Source organism: Natator depressus, chromosome 18, assembly GCF_965152275.1.
Source record: "Natator depressus isolate rNatDep1 chromosome 18, rNatDep2.hap1, whole genome shotgun sequence".
In the NCBI taxonomy this organism is placed as follows: Eukaryota; Metazoa; Chordata; order Testudines; family Cheloniidae; genus Natator; species Natator depressus.
This window is the reverse complement of record NC_134251.1, coordinates 20,016,167-20,035,856: the sequence shown is the minus strand read 5'-3', so window position 1 is coordinate 20,035,856 and position 19,690 is coordinate 20,016,167. Positions and strand designations below refer to the sequence as shown.

Genomic DNA, 19,690 nt, shown 5'->3' with positions numbered 1-19,690 from the left:
CCCCGAATTCCCCCTCCCGGGAGTGTTTCCCCTGGTCCCAGGATCCCGGGCTGGGGGGCTCTGGCGCAGCCGGGCAATGCAGAGGGACTGGCTCTGAGGGGAGGGTACTGGAGGGAGCTCGGGGAGGACGGGACGCGAAGGGGGAGAGCAGAGCCCTGACTTTCCCTCCGCTGAGCGCCGGGCGCCGCGAAGCCCCACTCAGCCCGAGGGCCGGGCACGCCCGGCGCGGCCGGGGGGAGCTCTGACCGCCCCGGCTCCTCGGGCAGCGCCCCGCCATCCCTCCCCGGCCTGGCAGGGCGCTCGGGCTGCCCTGGCTCGGCCCCGCAGCCGGGCCCACGTGCAGGGGGCCGCCCTACCTGGCGGCGGCGGCGGCGGCGGTCCGTGCGCTTGGATGGCATCGGTGCACTGGCAGGGCAGGAGCCAGGCTGCACGGGACCCCTCGCCGCCCTCTCCCCGGGCTGGGGTTCGAGTCACCGCCTCCTCCGCCGCCGCCAGAGCCCAGCCACCCTGCGGGCTCCCCGGGGCCGGGCCCGGGGCTCCTTAACCCCTTCCTGCCCGCGCGGCAGCCGGGGCGCGGGAGGCGGCTGGCTTGCAGCGTAGCCGCCTTTCCGCGCTGAGCAGGCGGGAAGGGCCGGGGGCAGGGGGGAGGAGGAGGGAAGGGATGAGCTGGGCCAAGACAGGGGCTGGGGCAGCTCCTGGGCAAGGCCAGGGGAAGGAAGGCAGCGGCCCCGCGAGGTGGTTCCCAGCCGGGGCCCCTCTGCTGGAGCCCAGGCGCCCCTGGGTTCCAGCACGCACCCAGCCCCCACCTGTGTGTGTGTGTGGGGGGGGAAGGGGTCTGTACAGAGAGAGCATTAAAGAGAAAAATGCCAGGACAGGTATCCTCTCTGCCTACCCACACACACGTCTATCACCCCTTCCCTGTGTCCCCTGAAACTGAAGCCGCACCATTGTCTGCCAGGCTGCGCATCCCTGAGCTCGTCACTTTTCCTCAAGGCTACGATTTACATATTCACCGCCACTCTGACCCCCAGCTCTCCGACACTAAAATGTCCCTTTAAAGAGGATCCAGGCGCAACCCCCCGCCCCCCACCCTCCACCTCCGACCCCAACTCATATACTTTTGAAAGGACAAGACGAAAGAGGGAATTTGAGGGTGATCTTTAAAGAGAGCTTTCAGATATTTCTGATCTTTTCCCAGGAAGGATTTTATTTTAAACATCTCCCTGGGATTTTTAAACGCAACACTGGAATTGAGGTTCACAAACAATTGAGAATATATAATTCAAGCAATTAGAAATACTGCAAATCAGTCACACGCAGACCGAACAACAGGCGCGTACTAGGATTTACACCTTCCGAAATGCAATAACATGGAAATAAATGATCATTCCAAGGAAGCATCACGGTTTTCCTACAAAATACGCATTCATATTTTCTCCTGGTATGTGTATATGACCGTTAAGTCGTTTTTTAATTAATTTTTTATTTTATAAACCTATTTCCAGGAAATCAAATGGAGAAAATATGTCAGGTACTGGCACACAATTCTGGTATCAAATTAACGCCACCCAGGAGCGTACAGGGCAGACACTGCAAATAAACAGAACTGGAGAAACGGAGAGAATAAAACCCATTGCTACAGAAACTAAAACAAATAGCAAATTAAAAGCAGGAGAGAATTATTAACACATATTTTGTCTCTGAAACAATGGCCTCATCCATCTGCTAGGAGAGGAATCCGTTTGCTTTTAATCCGACATTGTTAAACTGCAGATTCAATTTGCAGATTCAAAATATTCTTGCTGCAAAGGTAGGTGATGCTATTCCTTATTTTAATACCAGAAATGGTTCTGTAGAGCTATCATTGTGGCACAGTCGGGTCCTTGACAATAATCATAAACAACAATAATAATTAATAAGGAGCCTAGCCTGCAGTCTTTATTTCGGCAAAACTCCCCAGGATGGAGCCCTTGAAACGTCCACTTGCGTATACAAGTTTTGCTGACAGGGCTTTTTATAGCATAAAGCCAGCAGAAATACTTTGTCCTATCCCCTTTACGTGCGATTTAAACACCTGCGGCAGGGTTTGGTCAGATGGTAGTGGTATAAAGTAAATACAAAAACAATTAACAATTGTTAATTAAATTTCACTGAATGATTTCCCATCACCGAAAGTATTTTTAAATAACATGTTGTCATAAGAAACATGATTATTTTTATTTTGTAAATTCATAAGCAGAAAATCATTGCATTCTTTTAAACTGTGACCGCACTTATTGTTTGGTCCCAGTACCTTATTTAGTAACTGTAAAGAGATTTTGGTTAAAAAAAAAATTCGGAAAGGTTTAGTGATGCATTCGTTGAAAAACGGATGTGACTGTATATAACAATGTATTTATTGGTGGATGCTTCCAATCGGATTGTAAACAAAACAAAGCAGTGAGGTGCCAAGAAAAAACCATCAGGGCTGAACTGTAACATTAACTATTTCATAATTTATTTCTTACAGATAAAAAGGGTGAGAAGAAAATTATTTAAAATATGATATTTAAAATATTTCAGGAAGGCAGGAAGAGACAAGGGTTCGGGATTATTGTATTGCCGGAAGGAGGGAAAATTGAAGGGTAACATTGGCAAAATTAACCGAAAATTAATGGGAACAAATTAAAAGCTTTAGGACCAGAACCAAAATGTGAGATTTCTGGGCCTTGCTTGTATGTATTTTGTAAGCACATGTGTAAATAACTAATGCCAAAGGATTCCCAGGCGTAAATTCACAGGGAGGAGTTGGTTTCAGCCTGCGAAGGTACAGACAGCTGGGCTGGCAGCAGACAGACGTTATCCCGCATGTACAGGATAAAAGTAACGAGCCTGCTCTGTGACTGCAGGAGGCCCCTGTCAATGGATTAACAGCTGCATGACTAGATTAACGCTAAAAGAACAGGGGGACTTGTGGCACTTTAGAAACTAACCAATTTATTTGAGCATAAGCTTTCGTGAGCTACAGCTCACTTCATCGGTCTGCGAGGCATTTTCCCGGCGTTATTCTGCACCAGCCGCGTCCCGCGGTGATGCGGGGAGGGTGCCCAGGAGACACCCGGCCCTGCAGAGCTCCCCAGCTCCCCGTGCGCAGTACGGGACCTCCCCTCCGCCCCCGAGACACCGAATCCCCGGCCCCTCGCCAGCGCCAGGAGCTCGATAATCGGTCCGGTGCGGCCTCGTACAGACAGGGGCACTGACAGTCCCTGTGCGTCCCGAAACACAGCCCGCAGCAATCTGTCTGCCTCCAGCCCCGGCCTGTCCTCGATTATCTGTCTGTCTGTCCCACACACGGCCCGTCTGTGTGTCCCACACATGCCCCGTCTGTCTGTCTGTCCCACACACGCCCCGTCTGTGTGTCCCCCACACACCCCCTTTGTCTCTCTGTCCCACACATGCCCCGTCTGTCTGTCTGTCCCCCACACACGCCCCGTCTGTGTGTCCCACACATGCCCCGTCTGTCTGTCCCCCACACACCCCCTTTGTCTCTCTGTCCCACACATGCCCCGTCTGTCTGTCTCACACACGCCCCGTCTGTCTGTCTGTCTGTCCCCCACACACCCCCTTTGTCTCTTTGTCCCACACATGCCCCGTCTGTCTGTCTCACACACGCCCCGTCTGTCTGTCTGTCTGCTCCCCACACATACTCCGTCTGTCTGTCCCCCACACACCCCCTTTGTCTCTCTGTCCCACACATGCCCCATCTGTCTGTCTCTCCCCCACACACCCCCTTTGTCTCTCTGTCCCACACATACCCCCTCTGTCTGTCCCATAGATACCCCGTCTGTCTGTCTGTCTCTCTGTGCCACACCCCCCCCCTTTGTCTCTCTGTCCCACACATACCCCGTCTGTCTGTCTGTCCCATAGATATCCCGTCTGTCTGTCTGTCCCACGCATGCCCCGTCTGTCTGTCTCTCTGTCCCACACACGCCCCGTCTGTCTGTCTGTCTGTTCCCAACACACCCCCTCTGTCTGCTGTCTGTCTGTCCCACACATACCCCGTCTGTCTGTCTGTCTCTCTGTGCCACACCCCCCCCTTTGTCTCTCTGTCCCACACATACCCCGTCTGTCTGTCTGTCCCATAGATATCCCGTCTGTCTGTCTGTCCCACGCATGCCCCGTCTGTCTGTCTCTCTGTCCCACACACGCCCCATCTGTCTGTCTCTCTGTTCCCAACACACCCCCTCTGTCTGCTGTCTGTCTGTCCCACACGTACCCCGTCTGTCTGTCTGGTCTACACAATGCCTCGCCCCCGCTGTCTGTCTGTCTGTCTAGTACCCCTGGGTCTGTCTTTCCGTCTGCCCCACGCACGCCCCTGTCTGTCTGTCCCACAGATGCACTTGTCTGTCTGTCTGTCTGTCGCACCCCGGAGCGGTACCTGCTCCCCCACCCCGGACTACAACTCCCAGGCTGCCCCGGGGCGGGCCTGGCCCCGATCAGCCGCCTGGGTTCCCGGCACCCTCCTGCCCGCTTCCGGCCCGGGAAGGCGGTTAGAGGCGGCGGGGAGCGGGCGGGTTTGAATCGGGCTGCGGGTTCACCCTCCTCCCGCGCCCCCGGGAGTCGCGGCCTGGCTCGGGCCCCGGCTGCGGTTCTGTGCGAGGCCGCGTTGTCAGGGGAACGGGGCAGGCCGCGCTGGGGCCTGGCGGCCCCTAGCTCCCCCCTCGGCCCGGCTCCCTCGGGCTCTGGGTGACGCCGGCCGCTGCCCCGGGCCCTGGGGGCCGCGCACCGGGCCGGGAGCTCCCCGCGGCTGCTCTCCGGGGCCCGCCATGAATTTCTCGGAGGTGTTCAAGCTCTCCAGCCTGCTGTGCAAGTTCTCGCCCGACGGGAGGTACCTGGTGAGTGGCCCGGCGCCGCGGCTGGCCGGAGACCCGCAGCCCGGGCTCTGCAGGGGCTCGGCCGGCGTGTGCCGGACCCGGCTCCCCCTGACAAACACCCCGGGGTCGGGCTGGCCCCCGGCGCTTCTCCTTCTCCCACCTCCAGGGGGTGGGTGTCGGGCCGCGCCCCCCGACGCCTGCCTTGTGTGCGGGGGCTGCCTGCCCCCGGCCTGTCCCCAGCCGCCAAGGAGCCTCCCCCCTGAGGTATGGGCCGCCTCTCAAACCGGGGGTCGCGAGCTGCCAGCCTCCACCCCGAACCCCCTTTGCCTCCAGCATTCATGATGGTGTTAGATGGAAAGAAAGTGTTTTTAGTTCACAAGGGAGCCGCGCTCCCAGACTTGCTGTGTGCAAGAGGTCACCCGGGCAAAAGCTTGAGAGCCACCGCATGAGATCCTCCTGCAGAACCCGCTGAACTGACAGGAAACGTGTAACTAAAGTGAGAAACGATTTGTAGATGCATGTGGGCTAGTGAACCTCTAGCCAAAAGGTATTCGCTGCAAATAGGAGACTCAGTTTTTTTAAAAAGAAAAAGAAATTCGAAACAAAGTACAAGTGAAACTGAGAGTGACTGATGTCTAGGGAATCTGTCATCAGGGCAGAAAACAGTCAACAGGGGTCTTGCAATGTAAAATGTAATTGTTCTATCAAATAGTAAATGTCTTTTAAAATGTAACGTTTTATTTTAATGAACACACTTTTTTATTCTGAAGGTAATGATCTTGTAGTGATGTTCCTAACTAGTGACACATTTGATATAAACACTTTTGTGTGAAAATTACATGTGGAAATAATGCATCATTAGTATAACTGTTGAGACTCATTAAATACATTCAAAAGCAATGTTAATATTGATCACAAAATTCAAGATTTTACTAGCAAAAACTAAATTTAATCTTCCTGGGATATTGTATATTTCTGTTAACCACTTACTTATTAAGGGGCTTTACCAACTTTTTTTAGTTTCCTAATAAAACTATTTAAATCTTTAGTAAAATTTGCATTTATCATCCATTCCCATACCCAGTGTATATAACCAAACAGACATGCACCTAACTTTGATGCTGCTGTTAATAACCTTTTTAATGTACAATGAAAGTATTGTATAGAAAATTGGTCACTAAGATTGAACTGTTTTAATGTTCCTCAACCCTAGATATTTCATTACATACAAACAAACCAACAACAACAATAATGGAGGGGGTTAAGGGAGAGTATGCTTACAGCCATTAATACTGTGTGGATTTTAGTTAATGAAAAACGATCCTTCACATACCTTACAGTATTTTTTCATTGTGAGTAATAGCAGCTGTTATTAAAAAAATAAATAAATATAGAAACGTCTGTATTGGCCTTCGTGCTTTTTGAAGCAACTGACTTTTGTTTTGAGAGGCAGTAATTATTGGGGGTGGGGGGGACACGACGACACACTCCCTTGTTTTGCTTTGTGTAAGAATTAGCCGTAAGTTTAGCAGTAGGAATCCATAAATGTATTGTTCAAATGAATGTTAAAAGCCACCATTTTACTGAGCTTTTTTTCGAAAGCTGCAGGGAAAGGTATCATGATCCTGCAGTTATGGCACCGCACTGAGTCAGGAGACCTGTGTTCTGTTCCCAGCTCTGCCACTAATTTGCTGGGTGATATTGGGCAAGTCACTTCACCTCTCTGCCTGTGTTTCCGCTCCTTCCCTTTCTGCCTTGTCTAGATAGATTGTCAGCTCTGTGGTACGTAGGGACTGCTGTACAGTGCCTAGCATAACAGGATCCCAATGTCAGTTGGGGCCTCTGGGTGCTACCATAACAGTGAACCTGAGGGAGAGACAAATAGCAGATCACTTAGTCTTTTGCAATCAAATCCCTGTACTTCATGAGCTGGTTTCTATACTGCAGGTGATAAAAAAGCATGAGTAACTTTTTAAAAAAAATTAGTTTTAGCAAAACAATTTAGTGAACAGTCTAGTTACAATATATAACCTTCTCTAAGTTTTAACTTCTATTTCGCTCTGACCGTAAAGATAATGTCATACAGTATTAAGTATTATAGTGACACCTACTGGTGATCAGTTTCTTCATTACTTGCAGTTACTGTACATTAGTTTCTTCATCGCATAAAACTTCACTTTGAACTGACTGTCGGACAAGATCTCAGCCCAAAAATTGAATGTTCAGGGTCAGGCTTGTTCCCAGTGACATCATTGGGACTAAGATGTGCCCCTCAGTGTTTTATTTAAATTAAAAATTACAAATATTTCTAATGCACTAGTTTAGTCAACTTTAAAGTTATGAGTCAAAACAAAAAATTGCAAAGTTTAGACCCATTGTCTGTATTGTTTGAAGACACTTTTTAAAATCTTGAGGCTCTGATCCTGCTATGAGTTCTCTATTGTGCAATTGTTTACATGTGTGTTACTTCACTTACTCCAGAATAAGGCCGTAGCCAATTTTTCATTAAAAGGAAAACATGAAATGGAAGAAAAATAGTTTTAAGAAGTAGGTGCAATTGAATAGTATAAATAGTAGTAATGGAGCAAATAGATATTTTTCCTTACTTATATAGGCCCTAGTCCTGAAAATACTTAAGCAGCTGCTTAACTTTTATGACTAGTGTCATAATAACCCATCCCTTTTTTTTGTCTACTTTATGCATTTGATGATGCTTTCTGTATAGTCAGTTTGCTGAGTTTTATGGGCATAGCAAAAGGGGGGGGGAGAGAGAGAAAATAAACATTTTAAAATAAGAAAATTGACTCTGAAGTCACAAAAATTGACTGGGGGAGAGTCAAGGACATGTGCAATATCTGAAGCTACTTTAATTCATTTTTGAAATTGACTAGATTCAAGTTGATTGTATCATTTTAAAAAACAAAAACAGTTTTTGTGATAGAATGTTTGAAAATGTTTTTGTACTTTCAATGTAAAACAAATTTAGTACCTTTTTTAAAATAAAAAGTTTGGCCTGAAACCAAACATTTCTATCCTTCAGCCTTAAACACATAGGTGAGTTTTGTAAACTCTTAACAAATACATTAAAATCATCTAACATTTGCTTTGGATTAATCTCTATTCACCTTCTTTTGCAATTGGTTGTGTAGCTCATAACAAACCTACAAATCCAAAAGTATAAATCCTGGTACATCCAAAACATCTAAACTCTAGATCAGTGTGGTAGAGAGTGAATGATGCAGCACAAGTCCTGGCACTCTTAAGTCTCAGTTAATAACTCTGATATGGGTGCGTCAGTTAAGCAGTTTATTTTTGTTTGCATTCAGGCTTCGTGTGTACAGTACCGTTTGATAGTTCGAGATGTGAACAACCTCCAGATCCTTCAGCTGTACACTTGCCTGGATCAGATCCAGTACATAGAATGGTCGTCGGACTCTCTCTTTATCTTATGTGCCATGTATAAACGAGGGATTGTTCAGGTAAGTACAGATACAGCATGGCGTATTGTTTCTGTCTAAAATTTACTAACTGCTAAATTGAGAACTTCTAATGTCAAGCACTAATTGAGTGTCTTTGCCAAAGACTCTGATTAATAACACATGGTTTGAAGAAAGCCGAGGTTGCTACTGTTTGTCAAAACCTTGATTAAAAGGTTATTTGTTAGTCTGAAGATAAATAACATCAGAATAAAAACACTTGGAGGAAATGTGTAAAAACAAAAGCTGCTACCAAGTATCTCATACATCTGTTATTTCAGAAGGAAATAAATACATGCAGACTCTTATTAAAGGGAGCAAAAGCTTTAAAAAGGATGGGTATTCAGAAAACATGACAGAAGAAAATATGCTTTATGACTTGTGTTAATGCACAGAGATGTGCAGCTTACTTTTGTAATGGGATCCAGCGCCAGTCCTTCATGGCCAAAGGCTTTCAAAGGTTTCCTGACCCCTTGGTATGTGTTGATGGAATTTTCTTTCTTAGCTGTAGCGTGGCTCTGTGATGAGAGGAGGTTTTGGTGTGCTATTCAGTTTGCTGCACTGACTAGTCTCTCTGACCTAGGTCTGGTCCTTGGAGCAGCCAGACTGGCACTGCAAGATTGATGAGGGGTCAGCAGGATTGGTGGCTTCGTGCTGGAGTCCGGATGGTCGTCATATTCTCAATACAACCGAGTTTTACGTAAGTGTGAAGTCATGATTGTTCTGTAGAGTATCCTATTACTGCCTGCACACCGCTTCTAAAATAGCCTAGAGCTCTTAAAGCTGTAGTGTTCTATTAATCAATGTATATGCACATTTTTTTCCTTGTTTTAGATCATTCTGATTTAATCACCGCTTAGTTCTTTTACAGTTTGCTTTCTGATTTTTTTAGATGAAAAGGTGGAATACTGAACACTCATGCCTTTCAAAATGAAATTATGCATTTAAAAAAAGATGTTAAAGAACTGGCAAATATGACCAGAAATTAAAATTTGGGCAAAAAAACAATACACAAACTTTTTTCCAAAATCTGTGAACAGAAATGTTTCTAAAACTCTAAGGGGAACAGTTATTTTTAAACAGATTTCCTCCACTAAGGCATTAAGAGTATGAAATTGATAGTAATCTACCTGATTTTCATCATCCAAGCTGAGGGATGCAAAAAGTAAGCATGAAAAGTAATACATAAGCAGAATTTTTTTAAAAATGTAGTTCAAGTAATTTAGTGTGATCCGAGTAATATAGGTTTATGGCATGCTTTTTAAGTAAGAGTGCCCTTTTAAATAAAAATAAGGCAGTGCTGTTTAGATAAATTACTTCTAAGACTTAGAACCTGACCTGCAGAAAGTTCCACATTTGCTTAACTTTACTCATGTGATTAGTCTTATTGATTTCAATGGAACTTCTTGCAGGACTAAAATTAAACATGTATTAGTGTTTGCAGGATAAGAGCCTTAGTCTGGAATCCTAGCCAAGATATGACACTGAGTTTGGTCAGTATGAGCCTGATTCAAAGCTCATTGAAAACAGTGGGAGGGGTTTCATAGGTGTTTTCAGAATTATCTGATTTGATCAGGGCTCAGAGCAGTAACAGTAATAGTGAAAAGAAGCTAAGAACTAAATACAGTAAATTTGCTTTGCCACTCTACCTGTTCTCTGAATATTCATAAACTTCATATACCAGGGCTGTCACACCAGCAGCTTTCACCAGCACTAAATTCACTTTTTAGTCCAACAAATTCATAGTATCTGTGTGCTGCAAAATTCTTTAATGCTTATGGAGATTTCACCTGTCTGGATATGAGCATCTTTTTAGAGGTAAAGGTGAGGAAATGACTTGAGAGGAAAAATTCACTTCTTCATTCTACACAGTGGACCTTGATTCCTATATCTTGTTCTTTTTACATGTGTGAAATTCCCATTATCATCCATGGGAGAAGCCCTGTGCTGGCAGGGAGAGCAGAATATTGGAGTTGGTATCTTTGCTGTGCATATGAGAAGAAGATTTTGTGTGTGTGTGGATGGTAGAGAGTTAATACAAGCCTGGAATGCTAACATTTCTAAGTGAGCGTGAGAGTGAAATTGAATACAGCCAGAAAATATTTCATGACCCACACACTGGGATTTTTAAATGACTTTCACAAGGGAGTTTTTGGTGTCCAGTGTAGAGGGAGAACAGTTTTCTGACTATAAATCAGCACTTCCTTTCTTTTTCCAGGGGACTGTGGTGACTACACAGTGATGAATCCAGGAAAGAGTTTCCCAGTTTTGGTTGTCCTTGTTGGGGATAAAAATGAGTCCAGTTGTTCAAACTAAAGACAGACACATGTCTAATAGGCAGGATTGTTGTAGTTTGAGTAACCAAAACTGTGGGCGGCTCCTGCTGCTGCATGCTACAAGTAGGCTCATAATGGCACATGCATGCGGGGGTGGACTAGTGAGTATTTTTTTTACCACCTATCAGAACTCAGTTTGACCCTACAGGATTTCATTTAAGCCTTTGCCAAGTTGGCATCTGTGCTAGGATAGGTTTTCTCTCCAGCTGTAAACAGGTTGCTAAATTAACTTGTGTCAGACAGCTGCTTGGGTTATGCTGGTGTCTGTGTTGTGTTTACTCTCTAGTACACTATATCTATAGTCTCTACTGGGACAGACAGTGTTTGAGACAGGAAATAGCAGGATACTTAATATCATATTATGTACATTATCGAGTTCAGGGATCATTTGAAGACTTTAAAGGTTCTGTGTTAACCCACACTGCTCAGATTTGGTAGTCTGACATTTTAATATAGAACCAACTAATTATGACTCATACTTGTAATTCTTCAAGTCAATATATATGTTCCAAAATGGGTTCACTAATATTTTTTCAAGTTATTTTAAACACATTGTAGTTTAAAAAAAAAAAAAAGTGTGATTGTGGTACTTTGTTTCTAGCTACGTGTGTGATTTATAACTCTCTATAACTAAACTGTATATGCATTATTTTCATAGTGGGTGTTCTGTATGGTGTATGAATTATAAACAAAGTATAGTTCATAACACTGATTCTTCTGATCTGATTTGCGTACAAGAAACCAACATCTAACTTAAAATAAATGGGAGACTTGTCCATGAATACTTCGAAGTCCATTACTGCTCATGGTGTGCAAACTCAGTAGTGGATACCTTTTGAGACACATAGCATTATGCTGTATGTATCTAAGATCAATGCAAATCTGAAAATGTTTCAGTTTAAACTTGTTTTATTGCAAATGAGAATCCTTCATACATATAATACACCATATATCTGAGACCAAACATTATGGCATAGTATCCAGTAATACAAAATGCTACAGGTAGATGGAATCATAGGACTGGAAGGGACTTCTAGTCCAGTCCCCTGCACTGAAGGCAGGACTAAGTATTATTTAGACCATCCCTGACAGGTGTTTCTCTAACCTGCTCTTAAAAATCTCCAATGACTGAGATTCTAACACTAATATCTAACACTTCACATGAATTATGCAATCAAAACATGCAGAATGGTACACAGTTCAACTCAGTGACACGGTCTTACTGGAAATAGAGTATAGAAAAGTGCTGTACTTATAATTTTTTTTTTTTTTTTTTTTTTTTTTTTTTTGCTGAGTACTGCCCAGCATTGTCATTGGTATGGGTATTTATGGTATTTGAGTTTAAACAAAGCTGAGCACAAATCCCTAACTTACATATTTTCTTTTTTGTGTCTTGTTTTGCTGCCTAGTCTTTTTAATTGACTAAAGGTTCTGGAAAACATTAATCCGTGGTCAGCAACTTTTTGATCATTGAATTTGGTCCCCTGAATCCAGCATCAGCCACTGTATCTCATTACAGATAACAGCAAAAGAGAGACTTTTCCACACCTATTTAAATATTTGCTATCAACTGCCGCTTTTAGATGTTTGATGGAAATAGTAAGATAATTAGGATTACAAAACATTGAGTACTATTTTAAATAAGGAATGTGTTAACAAGGGATACCATTTTATGTACCATTTGTAACTGTTGGATAAAGAACCAGCTATATTAGGGATGACAAATGGTAATGTTTAATTTAATGAAAGTCCCATACAATTACATCACATAATGGCAAGCAGACAATTCTTTTAAGTGCTTAAATACGAATACTAGAAGTCTAAATATGAAGATGAAGTGCCGTGTCGTATGTTTAAATGAGGATATTGACATAACCAGCATCACAGAAACTTGGTGGAATAAGGATAATCAATGGGACACAGTAATACCAGGGTATAAAATATATCGAAAGTACAGAATAAGTTGTACTGGTGGGAGAGTGGCACTCTAGCGTAGAGTCAAGTGAAGTAAAAATCTTGCTGACCACCTGACCAGGATGCTGATAGTGACAGTGAAATGCTCAGGGAGATTAGAGAGGCAATAAAAATAAACTCAGTAACAATGGAGAATTTCAACTATCCCCATATTGACTGGGTACATGTCACCTCAGGACAAGATGCAAAGAGAACGTTTGACACCTTAAATGACTGCTGCTTGGAGCAGCTAGTCCTAGAACCCACAAGAGGAGAGGCAATTCATGATTTAGTTCTAAATGGAGCACAGGATCTGGACCAAGAGGTGAATATAGCTGAACCGCTTGGTAATAGTGACCATAACATAATAAAATTTAACATCCCGGTGGGGAGGGAGAGGGCAAGGACACCAAAGCAGCCCACCATGGTAGAATTTAATTTGAGAAAGGGGAACTCCACAAAACTGAGGAAGCTAGTTAAACAGAAATTCAAAGTTACAGTGCCAAAAGTGAAATTCCTGCAAGTTTAATGGAAACTTTTTAAAGACATCATCATAGAGGCTCAACTTAAATGTATACCCCAAATTAAAAAACATAGTAAAAGAACCAAAAAAGTGCCACCATGGCTAAACAACAAAGTAAAGAAGCAGTGAGACAAAAAGGCAAAAAACTTTTGAAAGTAGAAGTTTAAATCCTATTGAGGAAAATAGAAAGGAGCATAGATTCTGGCAAATGAAGTGTAAAAATATAATTAGGAAGGTCAAGAAACTTTTTGAGTCTTTGGCTAGCTGTTCTTCAAATTCTAACAGCAAAAAAATTAAGTACATCAGAAGCGGAAAGCCTGCTAAACAAATAATTTAGCACTTGAGGTGCTAAAGGAGCACTCAAGGAAGATGAGGCCATAGTGGAGAAACTAAATGAATTCTTTGTGTCGGGCTTCACAGCTGAGGATCTGAGGGAGATTCCCCAACCTGAGCCATTCTTTTTAGATGACAAATCTGAGGAACTGTCCCAGATTGAGGTGTCATTAGAGGAAGGTTTGAAACAAATTGATTAATTAAAACAGTAATAAGTCACATGGACCAGATGGTATTCACCCAAGAGATCTGAAGGAACTCAAATATGAAATTGCAGAACTACTAACTTCGATACGTAACCTATCATTTAAATCCGCTTCTGTACCAGATGACTGGAGGAGCTAATGTGATGCCAATTGTTTTAAAAGGCTCCAGAGGCGATCCCAGCAATTGTAGGCTGGTAAGTCTAACTTCAGTACAAAGCAAACTGGTTGACACTATAGTAAAGAACAGAATTATCAGACACCTAGGTGAACATGATTTATTGGGGAAGAGTCAACATGGTTTTTGTAAAGGGAAATCATGCCTCACTAATCTACTAGAATTCTTTGAGGGGGTCAACAAGCAGTGTACTTAGATTTTTCAGAATGCCTTTGACAAAGTCCCTCACCAAAGGCTCTTAAGCTAAGTAAGTTGTCATGGGATAAGAGGGAAGGTCCTCTCGTGGATCAGTAACTGGTTAAAAGATAGGAAACAAAGGGTAGGTTTTCAGAATGGAGAGTCGTAAATAATGGTGTCCCCCAGGGGTCTGTATTGGGACCAGTACTGTTGAACATATTCATAAATGATCTGGAAAAAGGGGTAAACAGTGAGGTGGAAAAATTTGCAGAGGATACAAAACTACTCAAGATAGTTAAGTCCAAAGCAGACTGTGAAGACCTACAAAAGGATCTCACAAAACTGGGTGACTGGGCAAGAAAATGGCAGATGAAATTCAGTGTTGATAAATGCAAAGTAATGCACAATAGAAAACATAATCCCAACTATACATATAAAATGATGGGGTCTAAATTAGCTGTTACCACCCAAGAAAGAGATCTTGGAGTCATTGGGGATAGTTCTCTGAAAACATTCATTCAATATGCAGTGGCAGTCAAAGCTAACCGTATTGGGAATCATTAGGAAAGGGATAGATAATAAAACAGAAAATATATTGCCTCTTTCTAAATCCATGGTATGCCCACATCTTGAATACTGCATGCAGATGTGGTCGCCCCATCTCAAAAAGGATATATTGGAATTGGAAAAGGTCAACAGAAATTTTAGGAGTATGGAACAGCTTCCCTATGAGGAGAGAGTAATAAAACTGGGACTTGTTAGCTTGGAAAAGAGACGACTAAGGGAGGATATGATAGAGTTCTATAAAATCATGGCTGGGGTGGAGAAAGTAAATAGGGAAGTGTTGTTTACTTCTCATAACACAAGAACTAGAGGTCACCAAATGAAATTAATAGGCAGCAGGCTTAAAACAAACAAAAGGAAGTATTTCTTCACACAGTGGACAATCAACCTGTGGAACTCCTTGCCTGAGGATGTTGTGAAGGCCAAGCTATAACAGCGTTCAAAAAAGGATGGCTAAGTTCATGGAGGATAGGTCCATCAATGGCTATTAGCCAGGATGGGCAGGGATGCAAAACCATGCTCTGAAGTGTCCCTAGCCTCTGTTTGCCGGAAGCTGGGAATGGGCGACGGGATGGATCACATGATGGTTATCTGTTCTGTTCATTCCCTCTGAAGCACCTGGCATTGGCCACTGTTAGAAGACAGGATGCTGGGCTAGATAGAGCATTGGTCTGACCCAGTATGGCTGTTCTGATGTTGTTACTGTGTATATTTGTGAGAATATGATGTATACAAAAGGTGCAAAAACTGTTGTGGTTACACTTAAAACAGGAAAGTCAAGAAATGCAATGGTTATGGTCTTCATAGAAACATTAAGTTGTATGTGTTTCATTGTATGTGTATTTAAGTTACATTTAATAGTGTATATGTATGAGAGTTAAAAGTTCCTAGGGACTCTATTGCATTCCCTGGTATTTTGTATTGATTTATTTAAATGTGATCTTAATGCTGCATTAACAAAGTTGGTTTTGTATGTAAGTCTTCAATTTTAAAAAACAGCAAACCCCCTCCCCCCCCCAACCACCCATACCTGGTCATGTGTTGTGTAACACTTAATAGGACAGCACCAGAATCTGAAAAAAACAGTGGATGAGGGCAGAAGTAACAAAACAAGATGGATATGCAGGGCTTCATCCTGCAAGCCTTCTTCAGATGTGAGGAGCTTTCAGGCTTGCTCTTCTAGCTTGCATTGCTAGGAGGATTGTGGAGTGGGTGGGTCTGGGTTGGGAGGGTGTGGGTGTGTGTGTGTCAGTGAGACAGTCCTCCTGTAAATTGTCTAAGCAGCTGGCCAGGCTGGGACACTATAGACTCTGATGATATAAAAGGCGTAACCCTTTATTAGGGTCTGCCACCATCTTTGCTAGCTGTCAGCTGAGCATACTCCAACGTGCTTTCAGTCACTTATAACTTTTGTTTAGCCAAAAGTTCCCCTTTGTGTCACACACTCATAGCAAAGGCACTAGTCCAAAATAAGGGCTCATTACATGCAAAGTTTGCAGCTTGATTTTTATCATCCAGGGTGCATTGAGCTGATTTCCAGTTGTTGATGCTTACAGCAGCCTTCAAAGGTGAATAGAAACTGAACAGTGACTCTCCTAATGGTGCTGTGGGGTTCCATGTTTCTGTTTCAGTGACTCCAGATTACTCTAGCTTAATTTAAAATCTAAAAGATGTACTTCTAATTAGCAGCTCTGCAAACTCAGCCAGGAATCTGAAAGTCAAGCTGGATTCTTTCTGGCTCACTTAGAAATCGTAGTTAGTTAGTTCTCACGAAATGGAATAGAAATCTGGTCAGTCTCCTGTACTTATATTTGTATTTTTTAGTAGGGATAAAAAGTAGTGTGCTCACTTTACCTGCCATAGGAAACTGCTCTAACTCTGAACCGGGCGTGGGCACAGGTCCACAGAGAGAAGTGACCATTGTCGGAGCAGAATGGCACTTTCAAGCCTATTGCTGTATTACTAGAACAGCCTGGTAGCATCTGCCAATGGGAAAGCGGATACTATGCCAGATATCTTGCATCTTATGATGATGTCCTTCTGTCTGCGTGCTCCACAATGTGGGAGTGTATGTATCTCGAAGAGAACTCGGCTAGAATGTAAGGAGGGGGAAAGTGGACGTTTGTAATTAGCTATATAATGCAGATTGTACATGTGACACTAGGATATTGTCATATCCCACCCATCCTGCAACTTATGCAAATTTGGTATGTTCATTTTGTTCAAATTATTGTAGATAATTCACTCCCCTGATTCATAGGAGAAGGAAGCTTTAGGTTTCCATTCTTTTTTCATTGTGACTCCCATGTTTACCAAAGTACAATACAACAATCAGTAACATTAGTTCATCCAATATTTCCATTAGGAATCATATTTTATGAACTGCATATTTCTGCGTTTTCTAGCACAGTCAGGGGGTTAAGACGTCAGTGAACCTATTGTAAATTACAGCCACAGTTTTAAAAAGTGTGCTTTTTGTGCATATTGGAGCTAATCCTTAGTAATTGTAAATGGCTATATTGGTTGAAAAATACTTTCTGTCAAGGAATGTGCCCTGAATAATCCTCTGAAATCCTGTGCTGACAGACACAGCTATGGAAGGAGGCCTTGTGACCCAGTCAAGTCTGGGACAAAAGTTGACGGACACTTGAGATGCAAGTTTGTTTAAAAGTGTGGTTTTTTTTTTTTTGTTTGTTTGTTTGTTTGTTTTGTCTAGTGAAAATCACCAGTCTCACACCTGCCTAAAGCTGTCAAAGTTGGGATGAAATCTCTAACCCAGCACTGGACTGTTTATCACGTTACCATCTAAATACTTTTTTATTCTCAGCTGTTTTTAAGCTATTTTAAAAATGCTGCTGCTTTTGGTTTGTTTTTCCACTGCAAAACAACAGCTGAAAACTTCCTGGACAGCATGACCATTAGGATTTGAGTTTGTCATTTCACTTAGTCCAGTCATCCACACTAAAGAGAGAACATCTTGGAATGGTTAGTAAAGAAATGCTTGCAGTTGATCAAATCAATTTTTGCTTCAGGGAAAAACTTTTTTTTTTTCACAGAAAACTCCATTTGTTAAACTTTAAATGGCTGTTTTACCTTTTTTCACATGCAGTGAGCACTGTACTCTCTTCCTTCCCTTCTTTGTTTCATTGATAGCAGAGACCATCTTTCTTGTGTAGTTTTCATAGAGGTTTAGGGCAAGTATGTGGATAAATGTGGCTGTTACCATTGGGAATATGAAGGCTTTCTTGTCCATGGGACTAGTTACACATTGACAATGAAATGTACACAGTATAACTATACTCTGCATTTCATCCATAGATTTCAAAGTGCTTCTCAAACTTTGGGTAACAATCTTCCTATTCAACAGATGGGACAACTGAGTCGCAGACAGTGTAAGCAATATTTTCAAACTTAGGTACCAGAGTTTAGGCACTTTAAGTGGCCTGATTTTTTCAGGTGCCTTATGTTAGGCACCAATGTTTGAAAATGTTGGTCTGTGACTTGTTTAAGGTATCAATGAATCTCGGATCTCGTAACTCCCAGTTACATGCTTATTGCACTAGACCACAGCTGGTCCTCAAGTGACATATCTGAGCTGGACAGGAGAGCCTATGGGTTTTTGTGTACTTGTACTCCACAGGTGCATTAAGAGGCTAAAAATATGTGCTTTGCTTACACAAGAAGCCTGTGTGCCCACTATAAGACCTTCATTTAGTCTGGTATTTCTTTTATAAAAGAAATATCTCTTTGTAACAGTTAGTTACAGACTTGTGACTTGTGTAATGTACTGGGTGTGCAGTCTGAACCTATCAAATCCTCAATATTATAATGACCATTTTATTCACTATAAATGAAGTAACATATAGACAAGATATATGTAGAAATATGTGCAGTAATATTAAAATGTGCTCTGAGTGTCCACGTGAGTACATGCTATAGTAGTAAAACAGATATTTAATAGAACTTTACAGTGAAATTTGTCATAAATGGCTTCTCCAGGGACGTTCAGAATGAGGGGGGATAAAGAAGAATTGTACCTGGTACAGTTGCAGATATTTTGGAGCTGTTTTAAGATTGGAATTGCATAATAAAGATCATGACCTCTTGTATAGGTTTCTCTGCAATAGTGAACAGTAAATGTCTTTTGAGAAAATACTGACTGCAAAAATGGTATCCTTTTTTTGGCTTTATATGCTTCATAGGTATTTTCAGAACACTGATTAAAAATGTAATCCCAACATGTTCTAGTTTTATTTTAATCACTTTTCCTGTCTGTAACCATACTGTATCTGGATATACCTTTTGTGAGTTTTGGGTTTTCATATACATTTATTTATTTAAGCTTAGAAGCTACCAAACAGCACAAAAGCCAATAAAGTTCTTGGTTAGAATAATATATTATATACGTTATTTGCTTATTTATTCCAAACTGAGTATTATCATCTGGTGTCCAAGCAGTTAGCTCGAGGTGCATTCCATCCCTTCCTGTGCAGTGGAACTAGTGTGGTCCTCCTGCATGAGAAGGCAGGCTGCTGGGCACCGATGTGGGGTTCATTCTGCGCTGCTCTAGAGGGCAGGTGGCTCCTCTACTGTCTCATTTCTCTCATGGGGTGGAGGCTGAAACAGAGCAGAAGTTAGAGTGCCTCTACAGCCTGTGGGGAGACTTGCTTTCTTGCCCCCTCGTGGAGTTCTCCTGACCTGTGTACCTGGGTTGACTCAAGCAGCAGGGATTTGCCCTATACTGGGGGGCCAAGACTGTTTATGTGGGGGCAGGGCAGGAGAGCATCATGCAGGGGACTTGGACACTGGCACCCTTGGTTCTACCTATTCTCTTCCTGTGGCGCATACATCTCCTGTGGGCTCTAAGGCTTTGGTCTAATTTCAATTGTTGGGTTTAGTGTGCAGCTGCGGGTTGATGTTGGTCACCTGTGACATACAGGAGGTCAGACTATGTGGCCCCTTCTGGCCTTAAACTGTATGACACTTCCATACCCAGTAGGTACTTGGTCAGGAGGCCAAGTCAGTATTACAGCTATAAACTTGGATGTTTGACTATAACCCAGAACTTAACATTCAAAGCTTGTATTAAGTGGC

The 19,690-nt window shown here is 42.9% G+C and overlaps 2 protein-coding genes across 2 annotated transcripts in view; one reads left to right on the top strand and one right to left on the bottom strand.

Moving 5' to 3' along the window:
• The window catches only part of TP73 (tumor protein p73), an 81,758-nt gene extending 81,381 nt beyond the window's left edge, over nucleotides 1-377 (bottom strand). Inside the window, exon 1 of the mRNA XM_074933863.1 lies at nucleotides 357-377. The gene's annotated coding sequence lies outside the window, so the exon portion shown is untranslated. The remainder of the gene's footprint in view (nucleotides 1-356) is intronic.
• Nucleotides 378-4,768: 4,391 nt separating this feature from the next.
• WRAP73 (WD repeat containing, antisense to TP73) overlaps nucleotides 4,769-19,690 on the top strand; it is a 29,319-nt gene continuing 14,397 nt past the window's right edge. Inside the window, exons 1-3 of the mRNA XM_074934105.1 lie at nucleotides 4,769-4,874; nucleotides 8,180-8,332; nucleotides 8,913-9,029. Coding sequence (XP_074790206.1) covers nucleotides 4,806-4,874; nucleotides 8,180-8,332; nucleotides 8,913-9,029 — 339 coding nt within the window. The 5' untranslated portion in view covers nucleotides 4,769-4,805. The remainder of the gene's footprint in view (nucleotides 4,875-8,179; nucleotides 8,333-8,912; nucleotides 9,030-19,690) is intronic.